Here is a 21288-nt window from a genome sequence, read left to right as displayed (position 1 = left end):
GGGGCGTTTTTCAGGCGTTTTTCAAGCGCTTTAGCGTTAAAAAAAGCGCCTGCAAAGCGCTTGAAAGAAGCCTCATCTGCAGTCCCAATGTGAAATGTCAGCGCCTGAAAAACGCTCGTAAAGCGCTGCTTAAACTAGCAGCGCTTTACCAGCGTTTTTCGAGCGTTAATGGGGCGCTTTTAACCCCTGCTAGTGGCCAAATAAAGGGTTAAAGGTGCCCACAAAATGCTGCTGCCAGTAGCGTTTTTCGGGCGTTTTACAAGCGCTTCCCATTGATTTCAATGGGAAGGGCCGTTTTAGGAGCGTTTTATTCACCGCTCCAAAAGCGCTGCAAAGAAGCTGCTTGCAAGACTTTTTTTTGACGCTCCGCCAGCGCAGCGCCTCAGTGTGAAAGCACTCGGGCTTTTACATTGGGATTGCAGTTGCAGCTTCTTTCAGGCGCTTTTTTTAAAGCTAAAGCGCCTGAAAAACACCCCAGTGTGAAAGGGATCTTGGTGTGAAAGCACTCGGGCTTTTACATTGGGATTGCAGTTGCAGCTTCTTTCAGGCGCTTTTTTTAACGCTAAAGCACATGAAAAACGCCTGAAAAACGCCCCAGTGTGAAAGGGGTCTAATGAAACCAAAATAGCTACAGTATTTATCGGCGTATAACATGCAGTTTTTCCCCTTTAAAATAGGGGGAAAATCGAGTGTGCGAGTTATACACAGATATAGGCTGCCACAGAGGGAAAAGAGGGAACAAGCGCCGCCAAAATAGACAGAGCCGGATCTCCTGTGTACTCGGCTCGGCCAGTGTTATGTCCATCAAAGGATCTGGGTCAAGGGGCGGGACTGGGTAGAACGCCAAGCCGAGTAAAAAGGAGATCTGGCTCTGTCTATTCCGGCAATGGCAAGGCTGCAGATGGACACAAATTATGCTGCAATGATGAGCAAGGCTGCAGATGTGCACTGATCAGGCTTCAATGATGGGCAAGGCTGCAGATGGGCACTGATCAGGCTGCAATAATGGGCAAGGCTGCAGATAGGCACCGATCAGGCTGCAATGATGGGCAAGGCTGCAGATGGGCACTGGCGAGGCTCCAGGTGGGCAATGATTAGGCTTCATTAATGGGCAATATCGAGGCTGCAGATGGGCACTGATAAGGCTGCATTGATGGGCATTGACCCTTACTTTGCTTCAAAATTCTTTATTGAAAATGTAAAGTTTTTCCCCCTGAAACTTCTCTCTTAAAATTAAGGTGCGTGTCATACTCCGATAAATGTGGTATATCATGCATGATCAGGATCCTTATTTTATTAAACACAATTTAACACCCGATTTTACTTTATTTAAGCCATTTACTTATTTAAATCCACATTCATTGTTTAGAGAAGCTGACTGTAAATTGTAAATGTATCTTTATACATCCTTTTAGGTACTGCCACCCCCTGAATGTCTGGTTCTATTTTACAGTTGAATTGGAATTATGTATCTAAATACTGCGCTGCAACTTGAATGGGCATGTTCTCTACTGCCTGCTGTAGGAGACAAGGGTATGCAATGTCATTTTTAATGCAATCTTATTTTAGTACCATTTCAAACAAAGTGTTATCCAACAAACAAATGCAAATTCAAAAAGACTAAGAGAATCATTATAAATATAGTCTTTTGGTTTGTATACCTCCCTGAGGTCCAGCGCCTCTATTGTAAAGCAAATTTTTAAATGCCTATATACTTAAATGTTCACATCTACTAATCTATATACAAACTTATATAGTCAGGTACAGTAAATGGAAAAAAAAAAAAAAAGAAGAAGAACAAACAACAACAAAACTTAGACTAATGCCGCGTACACACGAGCGGATTGTATGGCGTACTTAGTCCGTCATACAATCCGACGGACAGTCCGTCGCACTTTCCACTGAACGGACTTGACCACACACGGATACACAAACAGTCCGTCGAAAGCTTGCGCGATGACGTGTACAGCACGTACGACGGGACTAGAAATAGGAAGTCCAATACACAGCAAAGCACCCTTCCGCCGTGTAAATCCTTTCTGGGCATGCGCCATTCTTAGTCCGTCCAACTAGCATACTGACGACCGCTATTGTCCGCTGAAACCAAAGTACGATGGACAGAATTTCGAAAAAACCGAAATACTTAGTACTCCGGACTGCACGCTGAAAAAGTCCGCTGAAGCCCACACACGAGCGGATTGTCCGCTGAAATGTGTTTCGACGGACTAAGTACGCCATACAATCTGCCCGTGTGTACGCGGCATTAGAATCTAGACTCACTTAGAAAAAAAAAGGGGGGGGGGGGGCATTGCCAGAAATCTATTTGTTACAGGCCTGAGAAGTTCTTAACATCGACCATGTATTGCAGGTGTTTCTATACTGTTCCAAGCTGTCATTTTCTCATATTAGCATTTTTTTTCCAAATCCCTAATAGTATCTAGTTCAAATACCCATTCGGCTAAGGATAGGGCAGTTCTTGATTTCACTGCTCTCGCTGCTTAGATTAAAAAAAGGATGGATATCTTTAACAGTTTTAAGGGAGCCTGGTATTATACGGGCAGTCCCCGAGTTACATACATATCATACCGTACTTACAATTGGAGGACAGCAGGAAGTGAAAACAAAATTAAAAAATCTACCCCTAGGAAGGGAAATTCACTCCTGTAAGGGCTCATGCACATTGCAGCTAAAGAAAAAAAATTTCAATAAGCTGCTTTTACAGGCATTTGAGCTTTTAATTCAGCTTGAAGAAGCTTGTACTTTTTTGGGCTATTTTGCACATTTTTATTGAGCTTGATTGAGTTCTTTCAAGCATAAGCGTTTTTTTTTTTTTTTCTTTAATGGCTTTTTTGCACGTTTGCTCCTCTCAAAAGCGCGAGTTTGGTGGGTTTTCTTTTCTGCCTGCAAAAGCATATGCCTGTAGACTGCTGAAAAAGCCATAGTGTGCATGAACACATTGGCTAACATGGAGGGGAGTTTTCAGGCAGAAACAATGAGCTCAAAAAAGCTCAAAGGCCTTTAGGAGCCGCTTCTTTGAGATGCAGCGCGTTATCATGGGAAAAAGGTGTCTCCACTGAAGCTTTATCACCAATCCTTGTTTCCGCAATTCAAAATGAAAAAAGTCCAATTGTCACAGGGACAGAAAGTCAGGTGAAATCTCCTGAACAGGGACACAGACAGTAAAACAAATATTACAGGGCTATCAAAAACGTAAAAATAATTTGTTGGGCTGGAGTTGCATTTAAAAATGTACCTGTTCCAACTTTCATACAAATTCAAACCTATAGAACCTATCTTTTTTGTAACCTGGGGACTACTGCCTGTAGTAATGCCATCTTTGAGGAGTTGGGAACTTGAATCTTCGTAATCTTACAATATTTATCAAATAGGTTTTCCAAAAATGCTTTAATTGGTGGGCACTCCTACCATATAGTTTTTAAGGCCCCCAATGTGATTTCTGCCATGGCATGTGTATAACTCTGAGCAGCTGCATGCTGTCTCTTAGGCGGGCAGCTAAACTGCAGCCCAACCACCTGTTTTTACTGCCCCATGGCATGAACAAGGCCTAAATGTGTCCGCTGTTGTGAATCTCTGTGCTAACAAATGTTAAATCTCAACTCAGAGGCAAATACAAGAGACAGGTTTTCTCTTACTTTAATTTTTCTTTGTGTATTTGTTCCAGAACTGTGCAAGGGCTTTCTATAAAAAAAAAAAAAAAAGACTCACTGCTGATCTGTCTCCTTGTGCAGGGTGACTGGTCTTATATCTGCCAACCTCCTATATTTTCCTGCAGATAGTCTGTTGTGGGTAGCCCCTTCCCTGCCCTTAGATCAAAATTATTTTCAGTAATATTTATTTATTTTTTTGGTCAAAGAATAGGTGTAGGTACTGGTCCTTCGAAGAGTAGTAAAGCAGTGTGTGCCAAATGGTGGGTGTTGACATATTGGGAGGTTTTTAAATGGCTACGGTTAAAAAAAAAAAAAAAAAAAAAAAAGCCACATGGCACACATATGCCACAGTCCTTGTACCCACACAATACAATTACTGTGCTACAAGAAAGAAGTTAATGGACAAGTACAACACACCACAACATTAAACACTTACATTACATATGCTTTTTAGCCTACCTTAAAAGGAGAAGTACAGCTAAAGCTCATTTGTCTGTACTTCTATAGATCACAGGAGTGCAGTTTGTTTTGCACTCCTGTCACCTGTTTTCAGCAGAGAGCGGGCTGAATACGTTTGTCTGAAATCTTTGCAAATTTAAACGGAAAAAAAAATAAAAAATAAAAAAATCACACATTCATAAGTATTCACAGCCTTTTCCATGACACTCAAAAATCGAGCTTAAGTGTATCCTGTTTCCACTGATCATTCTTGAGATGTTTCTACAACTTGATTGGAGTCCACCTGTGGTAAATTCAGTTGATTGGACATTTGGAAAGGCACACACCTGTCTGTATAAAGATCCCACAGTTAACAGTGCATGTCAGAGCACAAACCAAGCAATGAAGTCCAAGTAATTGTCTGTAGACCTCCGAGACAGGATTGCATCGAGGCACAGATCTGGGGAAGGGTACAAAAAAAATAAAAATAAAAATAAAATTCTTCAGCATTGAAGATACTCAATGAGCACAGTGGTCTCCATCATTCATAAATGGAAGAAGTTTGGAACCCCCAGGACTCTTCATTGAGCGGGCCACCCAGCCAAACTGAGCGAATGGGGGAGAAGGGCCTTCATCAAGGAGGTGACCAAGAACCCGATGGTCACTCTCATAGAGCTCCAGCATTTCTATGAAAGAGAACCTTCAAGAAGAACAACCATCTCTGCAGCACTCCACCAATCAGACCTGTATGGTAGAGTGGCCATACGGAAGTCACTCCTCAGTAAAAAAGCATAAGACTCCCCGCCTGGAGTTTGGCAAAAGGCACCTGAAGGACTCTCATACCATGAAAATTCTCTGGTCTGATGAAACAAGGATTGAACTCTTTGGCCTGAATGGCAAGCGCCACGTCTGGAGAAAACTGGGCACCGCTCATCCCCTGGCCAATACCTTCCCTACAGTGAAGCATGGTGGAGGCAGTATCATGCTGTGGGGATGTTTTTCAGTGGCAGGAACTGAGAGACTAGTCAGGATCGAGGGAAAGATGAATGCGGCAATGTACAGAGACAACCTTGATGAAACCTGCTCAAGAGCGCTCTGGGCCTCAGACTCGGGCAAAGGTTCATCTTCCAACAGGACAACAACCCTAAGCACATAGCCAAGATAACAAAGGAGTGGCTAAAGGACAACTCTGAATGCCCTTGAGTGGCCCAGCCAGAGTCCAGACTTGAACTCGATTGAGAATCTCTGGAGAGATCTAAAAAGAATAGATGTGCACCGGCGCTCCCCATCCAACCTGATGAAGCTTGAGAGGTCCTGCAAAGAAGAATGGGAGAAACTGCCCAAAAATAGGTGTGCCAAACTTGTAGCATCATACAGGCTGAGGCTGTAATTGGTGCCAAAGGTGCTTCAACAAAGTATTGAGCAAAGGCTGTGAATACTTATGTACATGGGAATCTTTTTGTTTTTTATTTTTAATACATTTGTAAGGATTTCAAACAGTTTTCTTTCACATTGTCATCATGGGGTATGGTTTGTAGAATTTTAAGGAAAATAATGAATTTATTCCATTTTGGAATAAGGATGTAACAAAACAAAAACGTGGGAAAAGTGAAGTGCTGTGAATACTTTCAGGAAGCACTGTATGGTAAATGCACATATAATCTGAGATTCCCATTGAATTGAATGGCCTAGAGACAGTGTCTCTTTAAGCATCTCACAGCGGTAATAATCCTTTCGATTTCATCAAGCACTAGGTCTTAGTTTGTGTAAAGGCCCGTACACACTGTCTGACTTTTTGACAACAAATATGCAAATTAGCTGTTTTGGAGCAACATCCGACTGTGTGTACGCTCCATCGGACAAACTTTTTGTTTTCATTTGACTTTTGTTGGCTGTGCGAATGGACAAACTTTCTGGCAACAAAAGTCCAATGGAGCAAAGTCCGACCGTGTGTACGCAAAAGCATCGGACTTTTGTACAAGGTACAAACACGCATGCTCAGAACCAATGCAAAAGATCAGACTACAATACAGAAGTTCACCAAAGGTGGCGCTGGAGTCATTGAACGTCCTCTTTTGAAGCGGCGTCAGTACGTTGTGACGTCATTACGTTCGTGTTTGTTGTCAAAAAGTCCGACCGTGTGTATGCAATACAAACTTGTGGACCACGCCCTTTGTACAAAAGTCCACGGAAAAGTTTGTACAAAGTCCGACCGTGTGTATGAGGCTTAACACTTGCAAGTAGCAAAATCATCAAAATTCAGCTTCCTTTATGACTAGTGAAAATCATTCCATCATTTTCCAAAATTGCGGCTGAAACTAGAACCTCTATATTATATTTTGAATCAGTGGCCCTTAGGGCAGAAAATGTTTAGAGTGCAGCAAAACACTCAAACATGTAAGCTCAATTCCTTATATGAATGAATGAATTGGAGAGGGGTGGGAAGATGAATGAGAGGAGGTGGCAAGAGGCTATTGGCATTAGTTTATCAAAGGAAGTAACTTTACTTGTCCATTCTCTTGTCTGTCCCACCTCATCCCTTCCTCAAATCAGACACATCTGTAGGCAACTACAGACAGGATTGTCCCCTGTACCATATAACCAGTGACTTGGAATCAAAGGTAGCAGAGATTGTATTTTCCCATTGGCCCTTGCTCCTGGAGGGACATCTTGGGCCCCGTTAAGACGTGAGTGATCTTCTGCTTGAAGCTTGTGGCTCAACAAGCCAAATCCCATTCATTTCAATGGTCCTTGTTCACATCTGAGAGTTCTGTCGCCTGAAGTAAAATGCCAGACACGCAAAAAAGGACATGAGCTTCTTTTAAGGCAGATTACAAGCCTTCAAAGACTTCAATAGAAAACCCTGACTTCAGCGTTTTTCTCACTCATTTTCTGCTCAAACAACAGCTCTCCGCCACTAATTTCCTCTCCCTTCTTCCCCCTAGTGCTTTCTATCGGCTAAACAAAAACACCCAAAGCTGTAAAATGCTTGCAATACGCTTCTAAAACTCTTTAAAGAGGAAGTAAACCCTGGTGTGTTTACTTCCTCTTTCATTCCCTGCAAAGGCAAAGCATAATCGACTACTATGCATCGCACAGTAGTCCATTATGTGTCACTTACCTGACACAGGAGCCAGCGATGTCACCGCTGTCCCCTGTAGTCCGGCGCATCCATCTTCTCGGTGGGGTCTCGTAGCTCCGCCGCTGTCATTCGGCGAAGCCACGATGACGTCACTCCCGCGCATGCGCACGGGAGCCGACACGCGCGGCAACTTCGCCATTGACAATGCCGCGCTCAGTGCGCCTGCGCGCCGCTGTCTACGGCGCATGCGCCGTAGACAGCGGTGCCTGTCTTCAGGCAAATATCTCCTAAACCGTATAGGTTTAGGAGATATTTCTTGGACCTACAGGTAAGCCTTAATCTAGGCTTACCTGTAGGCCAAAGTGGTTTGTAAGGGTTTACAACCACTTTAAAACTGTGTGTAAAAAGCTGCAAAAACACTTATAAAGAACACCCGAAAAAAAGACAAAAGTCAATTTCTACACTCATTCCCCATACATACGATCAGAAATTCCGTCAAGAAAAAACTTGGATGGTTTTTCTGACGGAATTCTGCTCAAGCTTGCCTTGCATACACACGGTCACACAAAAGTTTTCTGAACGTTCGACCATCAAGAACGCGGTGACGTAGAACACTACGACGAGCCCAGAAAATTAAGGTCAATGTTTCCGAGCATGCGTCAAATTGTTTCCGAGCATGCGTAGGAATTTTGTGCGTCGCAAATTGGTACAGACCATTGGAATTTCCAATCAGAACTTCTGACCAAAAAATAGAGAACATGCTCTCAATCTTTTGCTGGCTGGAATTCTGCCAGCAAAAGTCAGATGGAGCATACACACGGTCAGAATTTCTGACCAAAAGCTCACATCTGAGTTTGCTGGCATAATTTCTCATTGTGTGTATGGGGCATTAGGTGTGAAGGGAGCCCAAATCATATCCAAATGGCCTCTACATCTCTATCACGTTGATCAACTTTGTGGATAAATCATGTCCCCTGGATAGGGGACATACTCTGCAAAGTGGAGGAAATATAGAAGTTTGTGTGGGAGTATAAACAGAGGTGTTTATGAGGGCTGGGGTTTAGATGCAGCAGATAAGCTTGCACCTTTGCTATAAAGAGTTATTGGTGATATTAAGCCTGCAGCATTGAGTACAGGATTGAAGCTCAGGAGAACATATCTTACACCTGGGCCCAGTTGCGTAAAACTATGGCCCTAGATATAACAAATCACCAAATGTGACATATAGGAATAGAAGGAGTCACTGTCCAAAGTTCTGTGAGGTTTATTAGAGTTGGCAACAGAAAATCAACTTCACTGGATCTAGCATCATATACAGTATGTCTACTACAGTGCCTCAACTTTGCTAGACAAACCTTTTAGGGGGAAGAATTGGTTGGATTGGATTTTATAAACTAAAAAAAAAAAAAAAAAAAAAAAAAATAATAATTAAAAAGTATAATCACTATTGTGTCCTGCTGAGATAATCCACCACCAAAGGTCTCTTACAGCATATTGCTTCTTGCACCACATTCCGATTCATTCATTCAAACGTGCGGGTTTAGGTTGAGCTCTTTCATATGTGCAGCCACTACCTTAATGCCATCTAAAGTCTAGAGAGTGCTTTTAAGAATCCATTTTCCACAATGCTTCATAAAATCGCTAATGGTAATTCATTTTCTATATCACATTTTTTTTACAGAAAGAACGACGGAGACCTCTCTGTGGTTTTAATTGGGTTAAAATGAAAATACAATACATGAACAATGTTATCAGAATCTTGTCAGATGCAAGAAGGAAGGTATCTTCAAGCAGTGCATGCCTTTCTCCTTTCCTCCTGTGCACTGGCATTACACTAATTTGGTTTTCCCTTAGGAGAGGATTATGAATCTGCTTCTACAATAGTTGACTTCTTTCATGCAGCATTAGCTTGACACTGCTGCAGCTAGCTCCAAGCCTAGTGCAGCCGAGTCATACAAGGACAACCTCTTGGCTCCAAAAGCTTATTATTACATCAACATCTCATATCCAGGACTCCAAGCGTTTATTCCATTACACACAAAAAAACATGACTACAACGAAAACCCTCTTCAAAACATTTTAACAACTTAATTAACACCTTGATTTAAAACACCCCAGATGGAAATAAACTTAATGAATCACAAGAAAGTAAATAAAGTTGTTAAGGTGAAGGCAACACAGATATTTATGAGATTCTGACAACATATACACTACACAGCACATAACTTCAACAAGATTACATTTTCTCAATACTACTATGAAAATAAAAGTCAACTTCCAACTGCATGCCCTCCTCCAGGCAGAAAGGTTTGTAGCCCCCCCAATTCCATTTTGTCACTTCCGATTCTGCCATCTCCTTCCAAGTACTGTGTCTTCTTGCATTGCCCACCAGGTGGTCATGAATTATGTCAATCCTGTGCATATATATTGGAGTTACATGATCTCAACACCCAGCTCCATTCTCCATTCCAGACCCATACACACTACTAAATTAATTGAAGAGTGATGTCAAACATCAGAAGGACATCAGCCACCTTTTATGGCTTCCCCAAACACCATCAATGTTTACATCCGTGATAATTCAAAGTCCTGGGAAGTTCTTCATTAGGAATGTTGTAAAATATCCAAATATACCAATTGGGACTTTGATGACAGCATTCCACAAAGGTCTGGAGTGGTTCTGAAAACTAGCCATACTCCTTAATAGGTTATTGATAATATATGGTTAGGCATCTCCATTATTTAGTCAGTCCTTCCCTGTTGGTGTGTAATATAGAGACATGTACAAAAGGACATGTATTTTACACCAAACCCCCCCCCAAAAAAACAAAAAAAAACTGCTGCCTGTATTTTTTGTTGTAACAGTGCAATTCTCCTTTAAATGCTGAACAATCAAGGTCTATTTGTACTGCTCACAATAAATATACGGTACACTACTGCTGTTTTAAAAGATTCATGTTAAATATTTCCAAGGTGTGCAAGAACCCAGCTGGACAACTCTGGAATCCAAGATATAGCAAAAAACTGCACTCTTTTCCAAGACTCTTGCAGTGAAGTACAATTTTAAATGATGGAGATTTTCTCTTGGCTTCTGCAGAGCCAGCTTTTAATACAGCCAGCATGGTGCAGATTTACATTCTGCTGCTGGCAGAATCAACAGAAATACAGCCAGACCACATTGGCTGACCACCAGGATTAAGTGGAACTTTGCATCCAGGTAATATTATGTGATCGCGGTTATACAATAAAATTCCGAAGACTGGAATTATCCTTTAATGTTATTACAAAAGATGATATACAGCTGCCAGAATAGTCCGATCTGACTCTGCATCTGGTCCAGGCATTAACAAACTATATTAATGCTTCTACACAATGGGGGGGTCATTTGCTATAGTGCTACAGCGTCAACTACTGCGAATTAGCACCAAAACGCTATTCACTATAGCGCTGGTAAAAAAAATACTCCCAAAATCTAATTTACTATAGTTCACTGAAACCAAATAGTGCCCAAACCCTTACTCTGCTAAAACCTGGAGTAGCGCACATAGAAATAATGTTTGGAGCATGATATAATTGCCTAAATAGTACTGAAATATACGGTATAATATTTAAAGATAGTCTGCTTTTAAACTGTGTGAAAAAGTGATTTCTACACTGAAATATCTTTAAAAGTTTGAGAAGAGATAAATTCCCCGTTTTTTTACAACTAGGTGCCAACACAACTAAGTATGCTCAGACCTGCAAATAGTGCTCATTTTAGCGCCAGTGTCTTTTTTACAGGGCGCTTTAGTAAATACCAGAATGAGCACTTTGTTAAAGAGCATTTTTTGGGAGTGAAAATCTGTGCCATTATAGTCCAATGCAAGTTTTAGCCATTGATTCTAATTGTACAAATGTAAATTCCCCAAATAAATCCTTTTAATGTTGAAATGAAATGTATCTCTCTGAAATAAATTTTCATTTGCAACATTGTTGCTTCTACTTAATCTATTTTGTTTTTAAGAATGCTAGAATGTGGAATGTGTTTTGATAAAATATTTGTTTCTCTGTCACTTTCGCTTATTACTCTCCATCTCACAACAATCTTTACCCAAACTGACACAGGTGTCTTTACAAACCACAAACAATACTATTGCTGACGCAAATTTGAAATGAGTCACTTTTTGTGATTTTTTTTATTTCCAAATAATCATAATTCGAGCCCAAAAAATGTGATGTGTACCAACATCAGAAATCAAAATTAAAATTCCAAAAATTTCAGGGCAATATCACTATTCTACACTCACCCACTAAGAACCAGTAAATATCACAGAATAAATCAAGTAGAAAAACTCTTGAGTCATGTATTTCCATCACCTATATGTCCAAAGAAATGCAGCATTTATGTGTAGGAGGTTTTCACATGTGTCAGCTCGGTGGCTTAGAGGTTAGAACTTCTGTTTAGCATCCCTGAGTGTCTGGGTTTGAATCCCAAACATGCAGCTCTATGTAGAGAAGTTGTCTCATTTCCCACGTCTAAATGTAGTATTTATGTGTAGGAGGGTTCCGCCACCATTGCAAATCTTGCCAGATACACATTCTAGCCAAAAGTATTGGGACACCTGCCTTTACACACACACACACACACACTTTAATGGCAGCCCAGTCTTAGTCCGTAGGGTTGAAATTTGATTTTGGCCACCCTTTGCAGCTAGAACAGCTTCTGCGAAAGCTATGAAGGCTGTCGACAAGGTTTAGTGTGTCTATGGGAATGTTTGACCGATCACTGAAGTTGGATGAGAAGGCCTGGCTTGCAGTCTCTGCTCTAATGCAGCCAAAACGTGTTCTATCAGGTTGAGGTCAGGACTCTGTGCAGGCCAGTAAAGTTCTTCCACCCCAAACTCGCTCATCCATGCCTTTATGGTCTTTGCTTTGTTCACTGGTGTGCAGTCATGTTGGAACTGAAAAGGGGCCATCCCCAAACTGTTCCCACAAAGTTGGGAGCATGAACTTGGCCAAAATGTCTTGGTATACTGCTGCCTAAGTGTTCCCTTCACTGGAACTAAGATGCCAAGCTCAACCCTTGAAAAACAATCCCACATCATAATCCCCCCTCCACCAAATGATTTGGACCAATGCAAAAAACAAGGTCCATAAAGACATTGATGAGTGAGTTTGGGGTGGAGGAACTTGACTAGCCTGCACAGAGTCCTGACAACAAAACAACAGAACACCTTGGGGATGAATTAGAGCAGAGACTGTAAGCCTGTCCTTCTCATCCAACATCAGTGCCTGACCTCACAAATGCACTTGGAAGAATGGTCAAACATTCCCATAGACACACTTCTAAACCTTGTGGACAGCCTTCCCAGAAGAGTTGAAGCTGTTATAGCTGCAAAGGTTGGGCCAAATTAATTTTGAACCCTACGGACTAAGACTGGGATGCCATTACAGTTCATGTGCATTTAAAAAGGCAGGCGTCCCAATACTTTGGCCAATATATTGTATATTGCTTGTGACACTGAGGATTGAACTTGGGGCTGGTTCACACCAGAGATGCAGACAACATGTGTGAGGCTGCCCGCTGGCTAAATTGGTAGCAATTCCATCTGTTCTCCCTGTGTGGGTTTCTCACCACAATCCAAAGTCATGCTGACATTTTATTTGTCTACTGTCAAAATAGTAGTTGTAGATATGATGAACATAGCCAAGGGCTAACACAGTTACAAATATTATTATGTTCCTGCTCATCAGGTGCAATCACTTTAGACATACATACAACCTATCTTGGGCTGCAGGGGGGGGGGGGGGGGGGGGGTTCATTTGGCCTGAGAAGGCCAGTTTTTTTTGCTGTGATTTGTGGGGCAGAAGGAATGATATTGTGTCTATTGACAAACGCCCAACTAGGGCTATTTGCTGAAATTCTTGTGCATTTTTTCATTCAAAAGTGGGTTTATGTGGCCATGCTGTCAACGTTGTGTGTGTATTGCTCCTGTCTGACCATGCAAACATGGTTTGGGAGCATGTGCCGACCTTCTACTCTTTGATCTCATTGCTTAATAATGTACACAGAAGTACAGCTTCCAGCAGAACATACTTACCAATGTATGTATGTGTGCGGAATGTGGGTGTTATATTTTGAATATGTGCCTTTTTTAAATATTATGTTGGAATGCTTTGTAAGAATAATGACTGTAGAACGTTTCTATAATCTTGCAGATGAAATTGTAATGTGTTGCCGTTATACACGAAATGTATAATGAAAGTAAAGCTGTCTCCACTCTAAGGTTTACCGTAGTTTAACAAATTTTAGATTGTAAGCTCCTATGAGCAGGGCCCTTAAAATCCAATTGCTGTTTTGTTAAATTTAGCACCATATATCCTGTAGAAATTTTGTTGAAGCTAGTAAACGAATGTACACAATTTTGTTTCTGCTGGCAACATAAAAGTACATTATTGAGCTTGTTTGTTGTTTTGCTATTTCTCTTTTCTTTCTGCTCTTTAGTTTTGGGGTGGTGATTTTGGGGAAGTGCAATATCTTTCTTTTATATCATATAATTTCTATATGTATTTGTGCCCTAAAAAAACAAAATCAATTTCCAAAAGTCGTTTCTGTACTACTTTTTAGCGACCTCGGGGTGCGATTTTTATAGACATCAGTGCAGAAACCTGCACCGATGTCTCTGAAATTACCCCCGCAGTCGGGACTGACATGCGGGAATGAAATTGTGTGAGTTCAGCTGAACGCGTACAATTTCCTCCCGCTGTCGGTGTGAGCCTTCAAATATCATATGTAGAAATACAGTTTTGATTATCTGAAAATAAACAAAAATAAAAAAAGAATCTATTTGCAGCTTTGACCAAAAGAGCGTGGTTTCACCTTTTGACCCGGAAATGAGTCATTGTAATCACCCGGAAGTTCCTGTGCTGGTCAGGGTCTCCATCTAGGTGGACATGGCGAGGTCCCTCTTTAGCAAAGAGGAGGTGCTATTCATTTGCCAGGTAAGTGTAGGATATGTATTTTCATTTACTCAATGTGGGGGCAGATGTGGTCGTTAGATTTGGTGTGGGTGGGGTTCATTGATTTGTTTGGCATCACTACACATTTGCTTCTGGCCCATGTGCACACATCACTTCCTATATTTGTTCTGCTGATGCAAATATAAATAAGAGCTCCTTTCTATTAAAATATACATGACTTGTTTCACAGTTGGGCGACTTTTCCAGCAAATTTGGACCTCCGAGCTGATTCTCAATGATACCATTCATATCTGTGCTACTTCAAGTTGCAACAACTTCAAAAGTAGTCCCTCTACTATTTTGGAGTGACTCATGTAACTTGAGGTACACATGGCGCAATATTACATAGGCATTCCCAGAAGTTGCAGCAGCAAAATAGTGAGACTTTCAGGTCGCAGCAGTGTGAATGAGATTTATGGATAATACCTTTGAATCAGGCCCTAGTCCCACTTGTGCATCCTGTAAGTGGGTCAAATTCACCCCTGCACTACTTTGGTTTGACTTTGATGTGACTTGAGGCCCATATATTACACAGGCATTGGTCGAACAAGTGCAAATGGGGCCCAATTCAAAGATGTTATCAATGAATCTCATTAGGTCCCTCTCACACTTGACCGACTTTTTATACAACTTGAGGACGATAAGGCCCCTTTCACACTTTTGTGACCTGAAAGTCCGGCGATATTTCATCGCTTTTTGCCGCAAATTGATGCGATTTGAAGCAATGCCAGTGTAATCTTGAGGTCTATGGATGCAGAAGTTGCAGGACGAGTCACACAAGTGTGAAAAGGGCCTTAGGGCCGGTTCACATTGCCGTGCTGTCCGACATCAGATGCGATTTGCCCCGCACCACAGTGCGATGCAAACTCAGCCACACAGATCGTATGGTTGAATTTGCATCGCATTCAGACCAAACTCGCACAGGACCCTTTTTTGGTCCCCTTCCTTTCCTGACCCGCCAAACTGCTTGCTCGGATAAGGATTTGGATATGGATTTTGGGGGGGGGGGGGGGCCCTACGCTATTTACGTACAACCAGCTTGTTGGATTTTATCATGCAATAATTGCCAGCGGCCATAGTCGTTAGCAGTAATCACTGTGTTCTCCAGGCAGGGGTCAAAGTAAAACACAATAGCTGTTCGGGAGGAAATCGCCCATCAAGACTGAATGTGTTTATCGGGGAATTGAGCAGGTTGCAGGGAAGAAAATAGCATCATCTATGGCCTGCATGAGGCGCTTTTTCACATGTATCTGGTCAGATCAGCAGGCGATCTGTGAACAGAACGCCACCTTTGTGGCATCCATGCTTGTTTCGTTTTTTTGCTGCAGTAGTATTCTGGGCACAAATTGGATCAATGAGTGGCCAGATGTAAATAAATGAGCATCTATTTACTGCAGGCTATCTCTGATCCATCACGTTTATGTTGGCTAAACCCCAAAAGAATGCAGACCCTTTACATTTTCTCTGGACCTGGATGGACTCGGAGGTAATCGATTGTAAACAGACATGTGTCCATTTACATTCGCCTGCCCTTAGACGTACATGGAGCTTCTGATTAGGTGTGCATGAAAGACTAATGTAGCAAGATCTCCAGCCTCATTCAGTCTAATGAGAACCTCCACGGCCAGAGATAGCCGACATCCTTCTGTATATGGTTGGTTGTGAGGCAAAGTGGGTGCAAGGTGGATAAAGGTATTGGGAGCCAGACACTTCTTGAATGCAAAAGAGATGTTTATTTTTCTTACCAACTTTTATTGGGGAAAGAGGGTTAGGGCCAGGACCCCCTTAGGTAGTTGCAATTGGCAGACACAGAGACTTCAATAGGAGGACAGTCATGCAGGGAAAGGCATCCAGGAAGACACCACATCTGCATGTGCAGGAATGTGGTCTCCTATGGCAACAGTATAACAGTTCCCAACACAACGTGTAACAGTTCCTTGACCTCCACTACAACTTATCCTTGTAGTTCAGTACACCTGAGCTCCTGGTCTCTCACTAGACCCACTAGTTCCCTGCCACTGAATCCCTTGAGCTCCTCCAATCTTCACAGTAGTATCTTCCTCAAGCGCCACCCCCACCTCTCTGCTGGGTCCCCAGCTTGGCACTCACAGATACTTCTCAAGCTTCACCCCACTGATCTGCTTGGTTCCTGGCTTGACACAAGGCTATTCTGCAAGCATCACCTCCACTGGCTGGGTCCCTGACTTGATCACCGTCTGAAGTTTCCCGATTCTCCACCGAGCCTGTTCGAGGAGAATACTGCTCTGGTACTTGCTTCAGTTACTCACTGTGGTCCCTAGTAATAAGGTGGATGGACCCTTAGTGCCGCCAACTTCCCCTCTACTTCCGACCACTGACAGGTTCTTCGCCTGACAGAACCGTCACTTCTGGTTGGATTGCAAGCCGCAATCCCAACCCTGTGCTGCTCTCTTGCTTCTGGATAGGCCCTTACGCAGCCCAGCAGCCAGATGCCCCCCCCGGAAAAGACTCAATCTCCGGCATAGCAGCCCGGGGGCAACATGACACACATCCACCCAGGCAGCCGTCCAGGTGGCACAGAACATAGATCACTTGACTCCACCCAAATATAAAAGGTGCTCCCAGCAGGCAATGGGATTCATAGATACCCTTGCCCATTGGCTGAGATATCCATATACACATAACCTGACCTTGCGTTGCCCTTCTCATATCTAGCACTGCCAAGTACACGACCACCTAGTGGTAGTAGAGACAAGTGCCGCCAGGGCAAACTTAGGGAGGAATCAATAGATCTCTATCAACCAAGATATCTACTCCTGGCAAGTACATTTGTGAGGAGCATCCCTGCCTAAACTCCAGAATGCTACACCAACATATAGACCCGATTGGACTTCCTGTCTCAAAGAGGCCTAACTACATATTGACACTGTATGGTCCCATTACAGTAATATCAAGAACATTTAAAAATGAGAAACAGTTATATACTGGCTGCAAAACTGTAAATATGAACAATCTGTCCATAGAAATCATCCTTTTACAACTTATAAATGTTTTGGTAAAAGCTACATTCAGATCCAATTGAAAAAGATGTGATGACGTATTTTTAAATGATGATTACGCTACCTACATATATTGATTACTAGAAATGTACATTATATGCTTTTATGATGTTTCAGCAAGTAAAAGCAGGCTATGCACTGTAGCCTTAAAATTTAATTAAAGCTTGGATTTTCGAGCATGGCATGATGACAACAGCCAACGGCAGCCAAGACAATGAAGCTGGGAAAACAACAGGCTCCTGTTACCACTTCAAGTCTGCGCTAAGAGCCTTCTAGACTGAGTTTCAACAGAAGGAGAGATTTAAAACTTGAGCAATTATCACAGACATAGACATATCATGAGGCATTTAGAAAAAGAGGAACCGGTTACCTTGTAAATAATCTGCCAAGTCTCCTCCATTGCAGTACTGTTGAGAAAAACAAATGTTAAGCAGATTTTTATGGTTTGCACAATATTCATATTTGCTGGCCAAGAATGCAGCATCATTTGGTAAATATGTTTTTAAACTTCTCTTGATGCTTTGTACATGATGTTGGCTAACCCACTGCCCTTGTAAACATATGACATGAGATACACAGAGAAGTAAAAACAGAGACAGAAATAAAATGGGTAGCAAGAAAGTTAGTGCAATCAAAAACAAAGTTTAAAGCAAAAATGCAGCCAAACTGCTGGACACTTCTGGATGTGCACTTTTTGCGTTTTGGCACTGCGTCTTTTTTATCCCACAAACAGAGCTTAGTACAACTGCGGTGGCGGGTAGGCAAGTGGTTAAAAGCACTAAGTGCCATTTCAGTCTGCTTTGTTCCTCTGCTATCAGCATGAATTAGTTCTGACAGGTTTTCCTGACACCAAGAGAAAAAAGGAGACAGGGGAGGGATCTCCAGCTGATTGACAGCCTCAGCTCTGTGCCTGTGTGAAGAGGGGTGTGCCCCTTCCCTGCAATCAGCGCTCTGAGCCTCTCCTCACTGCAGAGTGTAACTTCAGCTCTCCATACCCTTTTTTCTTACAGCTCAGGCAAGCTTTATAAATTCTGGACTTTGAACAGATGTGGAGAAGAGAAGACTGCAGATAAACAAAGTACAACTTATGAAGGAGGATTTTTTTACTGTCCGTGTATCACCTGAGGTCAGTGACTTCACTGGATATATGTAAGGATTTACAACCACTTTAGAGCTGAACCCTTGAAAGCCATTTCAATGCACAGTTGAATGAATATATTATTATTAATATATAGACACACACACACACATTTTTTTTAAATCCCTGTTTTATTTGTCAAAATATTGGTAATTATTTAAAGCTAAAATTTGTCAGGCACCGTCACCCATGCCAGGCAGTACAGCAAGATACTGCAAACAAAAAGTACCTTTCCCTATGTGATGGTTCCATAAATTGGACAACTTCTGTTCCATTATAGATAGATTATAGATATGTTCTGGTAAATGTATTGTCAAGGATGTGTTATCTGATCAGGTGTGAGTTTGGTTAACTCTTCCCACTTGTTGTGGAAACTGATGGTGGAAATATGCGATTGTAAAAAGTAGTTCACAGATTAGGGAAATATTAATGCATACATTCTTAAAGCTAAACATCGAGCAATTTTTTTTCCCCCATGCATTGGGACTGTGCCCACACTGCCAGTTTCTGTCTAGGAAATTGGAGAGCCAAGATATGCTCACCTAATCCTCTCAGAGCAAAACTGGTCCCTGCGGCACCTGACTACACCCCAGGACTAGCGGTCTTGGGCGATGGAATGTTCCTGACGTCATGCCCATAGATTGGCCCTGGACCCAAAGACATCAGAAACAGTCCACCGCTGGACATGGGGAAGTGCTGTTTTTCCATTGGGTGAGTATAGGCCCTGAGTTTATCCCTAGACAAAACGATGCAGTGTGGGCACAGCTCCACAGCATGGGGAAAAATAAATAAATCGGAGTTGGGCATTAAACGTGTTCAAATATGTATGTATCTTTCTCTCTGCATATCTGCCCAGAGCCTCAGAATGTCCTGGCATACCAAATTTCTGCTGAAGGACACTTCTCAGTAGAAAGTAGTAAAAAACAAAATGAAAGGGCCCCAGAACTACAATGACAGCTCTGACCACTCCCAGCAAATAGCTTTACATACAAACTGAGCTCCTCAAACAGAGGCACTGTTTACACATAAATGTAATGTTAAGTTCTGGTTTATGCCTTAACACACAACCATTGGCTAGCAAGACCAACAGAAACATGCAGAACACTGGAGAGAATGGGCCAGTGCTTGACACTCACACAAGTGTTAAAACGTATTTGTTACAGAGCCATGGGATGCAGGTATTTGGGGAGTTAAAGGTTGCATATAGGCCCGATTCAAACATGTGCATTGTGTTTTAGGGGCATTTAACCACTTGCCTACTGGGCACTTTTACCCCCTTTCTGCCCAGGCAAATTTTCAGCTTTCAATGCTGTCGCACTTTGAATGGCAATTACTAGTCATGCAACACTGTATCCAGATGACATTTTTATCATTTTTTTTTTTTTCACACAAACAGAGCTTTCTTTTGGTGGTATTAAATCACCCCATGGCTTTTTATTTTTTGCTAAACAAATGAAAAAAAAAAAAGGAGGGAAAATTTTGAAAAATAAATAAAATCTTTCATAGTTAGATTATCTGTTTGCAAAATTATACATTCTCCTTCACTGACGTGTGCTGATGAGGCTGCACAAATGGACACTAATAGGCTGCACTGATAAGGAGGCTCTGATGGGCAGCACTGGTGGGCACAGATCAGCAGCACTGGTGGGACTGTACCGATAATCAAGACACTGATAATCAGTGCAGATATCCCTTTAACACAAGCCAGTTATTGGCTCTCTTATTCTCTCTTCACTCTGTCAGCGTGAAAAAATAAATGCTGATAACTGGCTTGTGTTTACTTCCGTGATCAGCTGTCATTTGACACAGCTGATCATGGGGTAAAGCACCGCTGTGATTGGCCTTTTCCCCTAATCTGTGATCATCTGAGCCTGAACGACTTAGCGATCATGGGGCACGCAGGCAGTGCAGTCACGGGAGGACATCCATGGACAGCCTTCTGGCAAAGTAAGCCCACACTGTAGCTATTTTTCAGCTATAGTGCGAGCAGGAAATGGTTAAATGATACAACACATAAAAGCGCCTCAAAGATGCAGCAAGCAGGATTTTTTTTAAATGCACTTCACCTAAAATGCACATGTGTGATCAGGGCTTAAAAGTTTGTGCATGCATCTCCATAATAATTTTGGTGTCTGCTGAGTATCTTTAGGATACTCACTGGTGAATTTAAAATTAGTTCTTTTATATGCATGATATTTTACCAGTACAAATGAAACAATAAAAGCCTTAATCTCTATATGTCTGAATAAAATAAAAACATTACCTCCATGACCAAGAAAACAGAGTTGGGCATTTCCTGAAAAACAAAAACAAGCTTCAATGTAAAAATAAAGAGAGTAAAATGCACACTATAAACTGCAATGAAAATGAACAAAAAATAAAAACAAAATATTGCAATCAATACTCCGTTACAGAGGCATCAAGTAAAAGCAGTCAGTAATCTACAAACAGTGTAACTGCAAGTGCCTGTGGTAAAAATAGCCCCAAATAGCAGGCACTCCGTGTTACCTGCAAGAACTTTTTAGTTGTATAACTTGCAATATAAATGTAAAAAGGTGTTTGTGCGGTATGTGTAAAAATGGCTCAAAAACACAAGTAAGCTTACTAGACCCCTAGACCAGGGCTTGACAAATTTGCTTGGAATCTAGGAGCCAGCTAAAAAAGTTAGGAGCCAGGTCGGTAACGGCAATCCAGACCTGTCCCTGGCCTGACATGGAGACGAGTGAGGGGAGGATAGCGCGGCCCCCCCACCTGTCTCCATGTCATTGCCCATAGCTCTTAGAGGGACATTTTTTTTTTTTTTTTTTTTTTTTCAAATGACAATTTTTTTTTTATTTTTTTTTTTTTATTGCATTTTAGTGTAAATTTGAGATCTGAGGTCTCTCTGACCCCAGATCTCATATATTTAAGAGGACCTGTCCTGTT

At 41.9% G+C, this 21288-nt stretch overlaps 1 protein-coding gene across 7 annotated transcripts in view; it reads right to left on the bottom strand.

The window, feature by feature from the left end:
* ULK2 (unc-51 like autophagy activating kinase 2) overlaps nt 1-21288 on the bottom strand; it is a 164539-nt gene that overhangs the window by 87354 nt on the left and 55897 nt on the right. For all 7 annotated transcript variants that reach the window (XM_077482145.1, XM_077482146.1, XM_077482147.1 and 4 more), the window contains exons 4-5: nt 20627-20659; nt 17596-17632 (exon numbers count right to left, since the gene is read on the bottom strand). In XM_077482145.1, coding sequence (XP_077338271.1) covers nt 17596-17632; nt 20627-20659 — 70 coding nt within the window. The remainder of the gene's footprint in view (nt 1-17595; nt 17633-20626; nt 20660-21288) is intronic.

This window comes from Lithobates pipiens, unplaced genomic scaffold (assembly GCF_037356315.1).
Source record: "Lithobates pipiens isolate NorthernLeopardFrog02 unplaced genomic scaffold, aLitPip1_a1.2 Scaffold_16, whole genome shotgun sequence".
Taxonomy (NCBI): Eukaryota; Metazoa; Chordata; class Amphibia; order Anura; family Ranidae; genus Lithobates; species Lithobates pipiens.
This window is presented reverse-complemented; position numbering and strand designations above follow the sequence as displayed.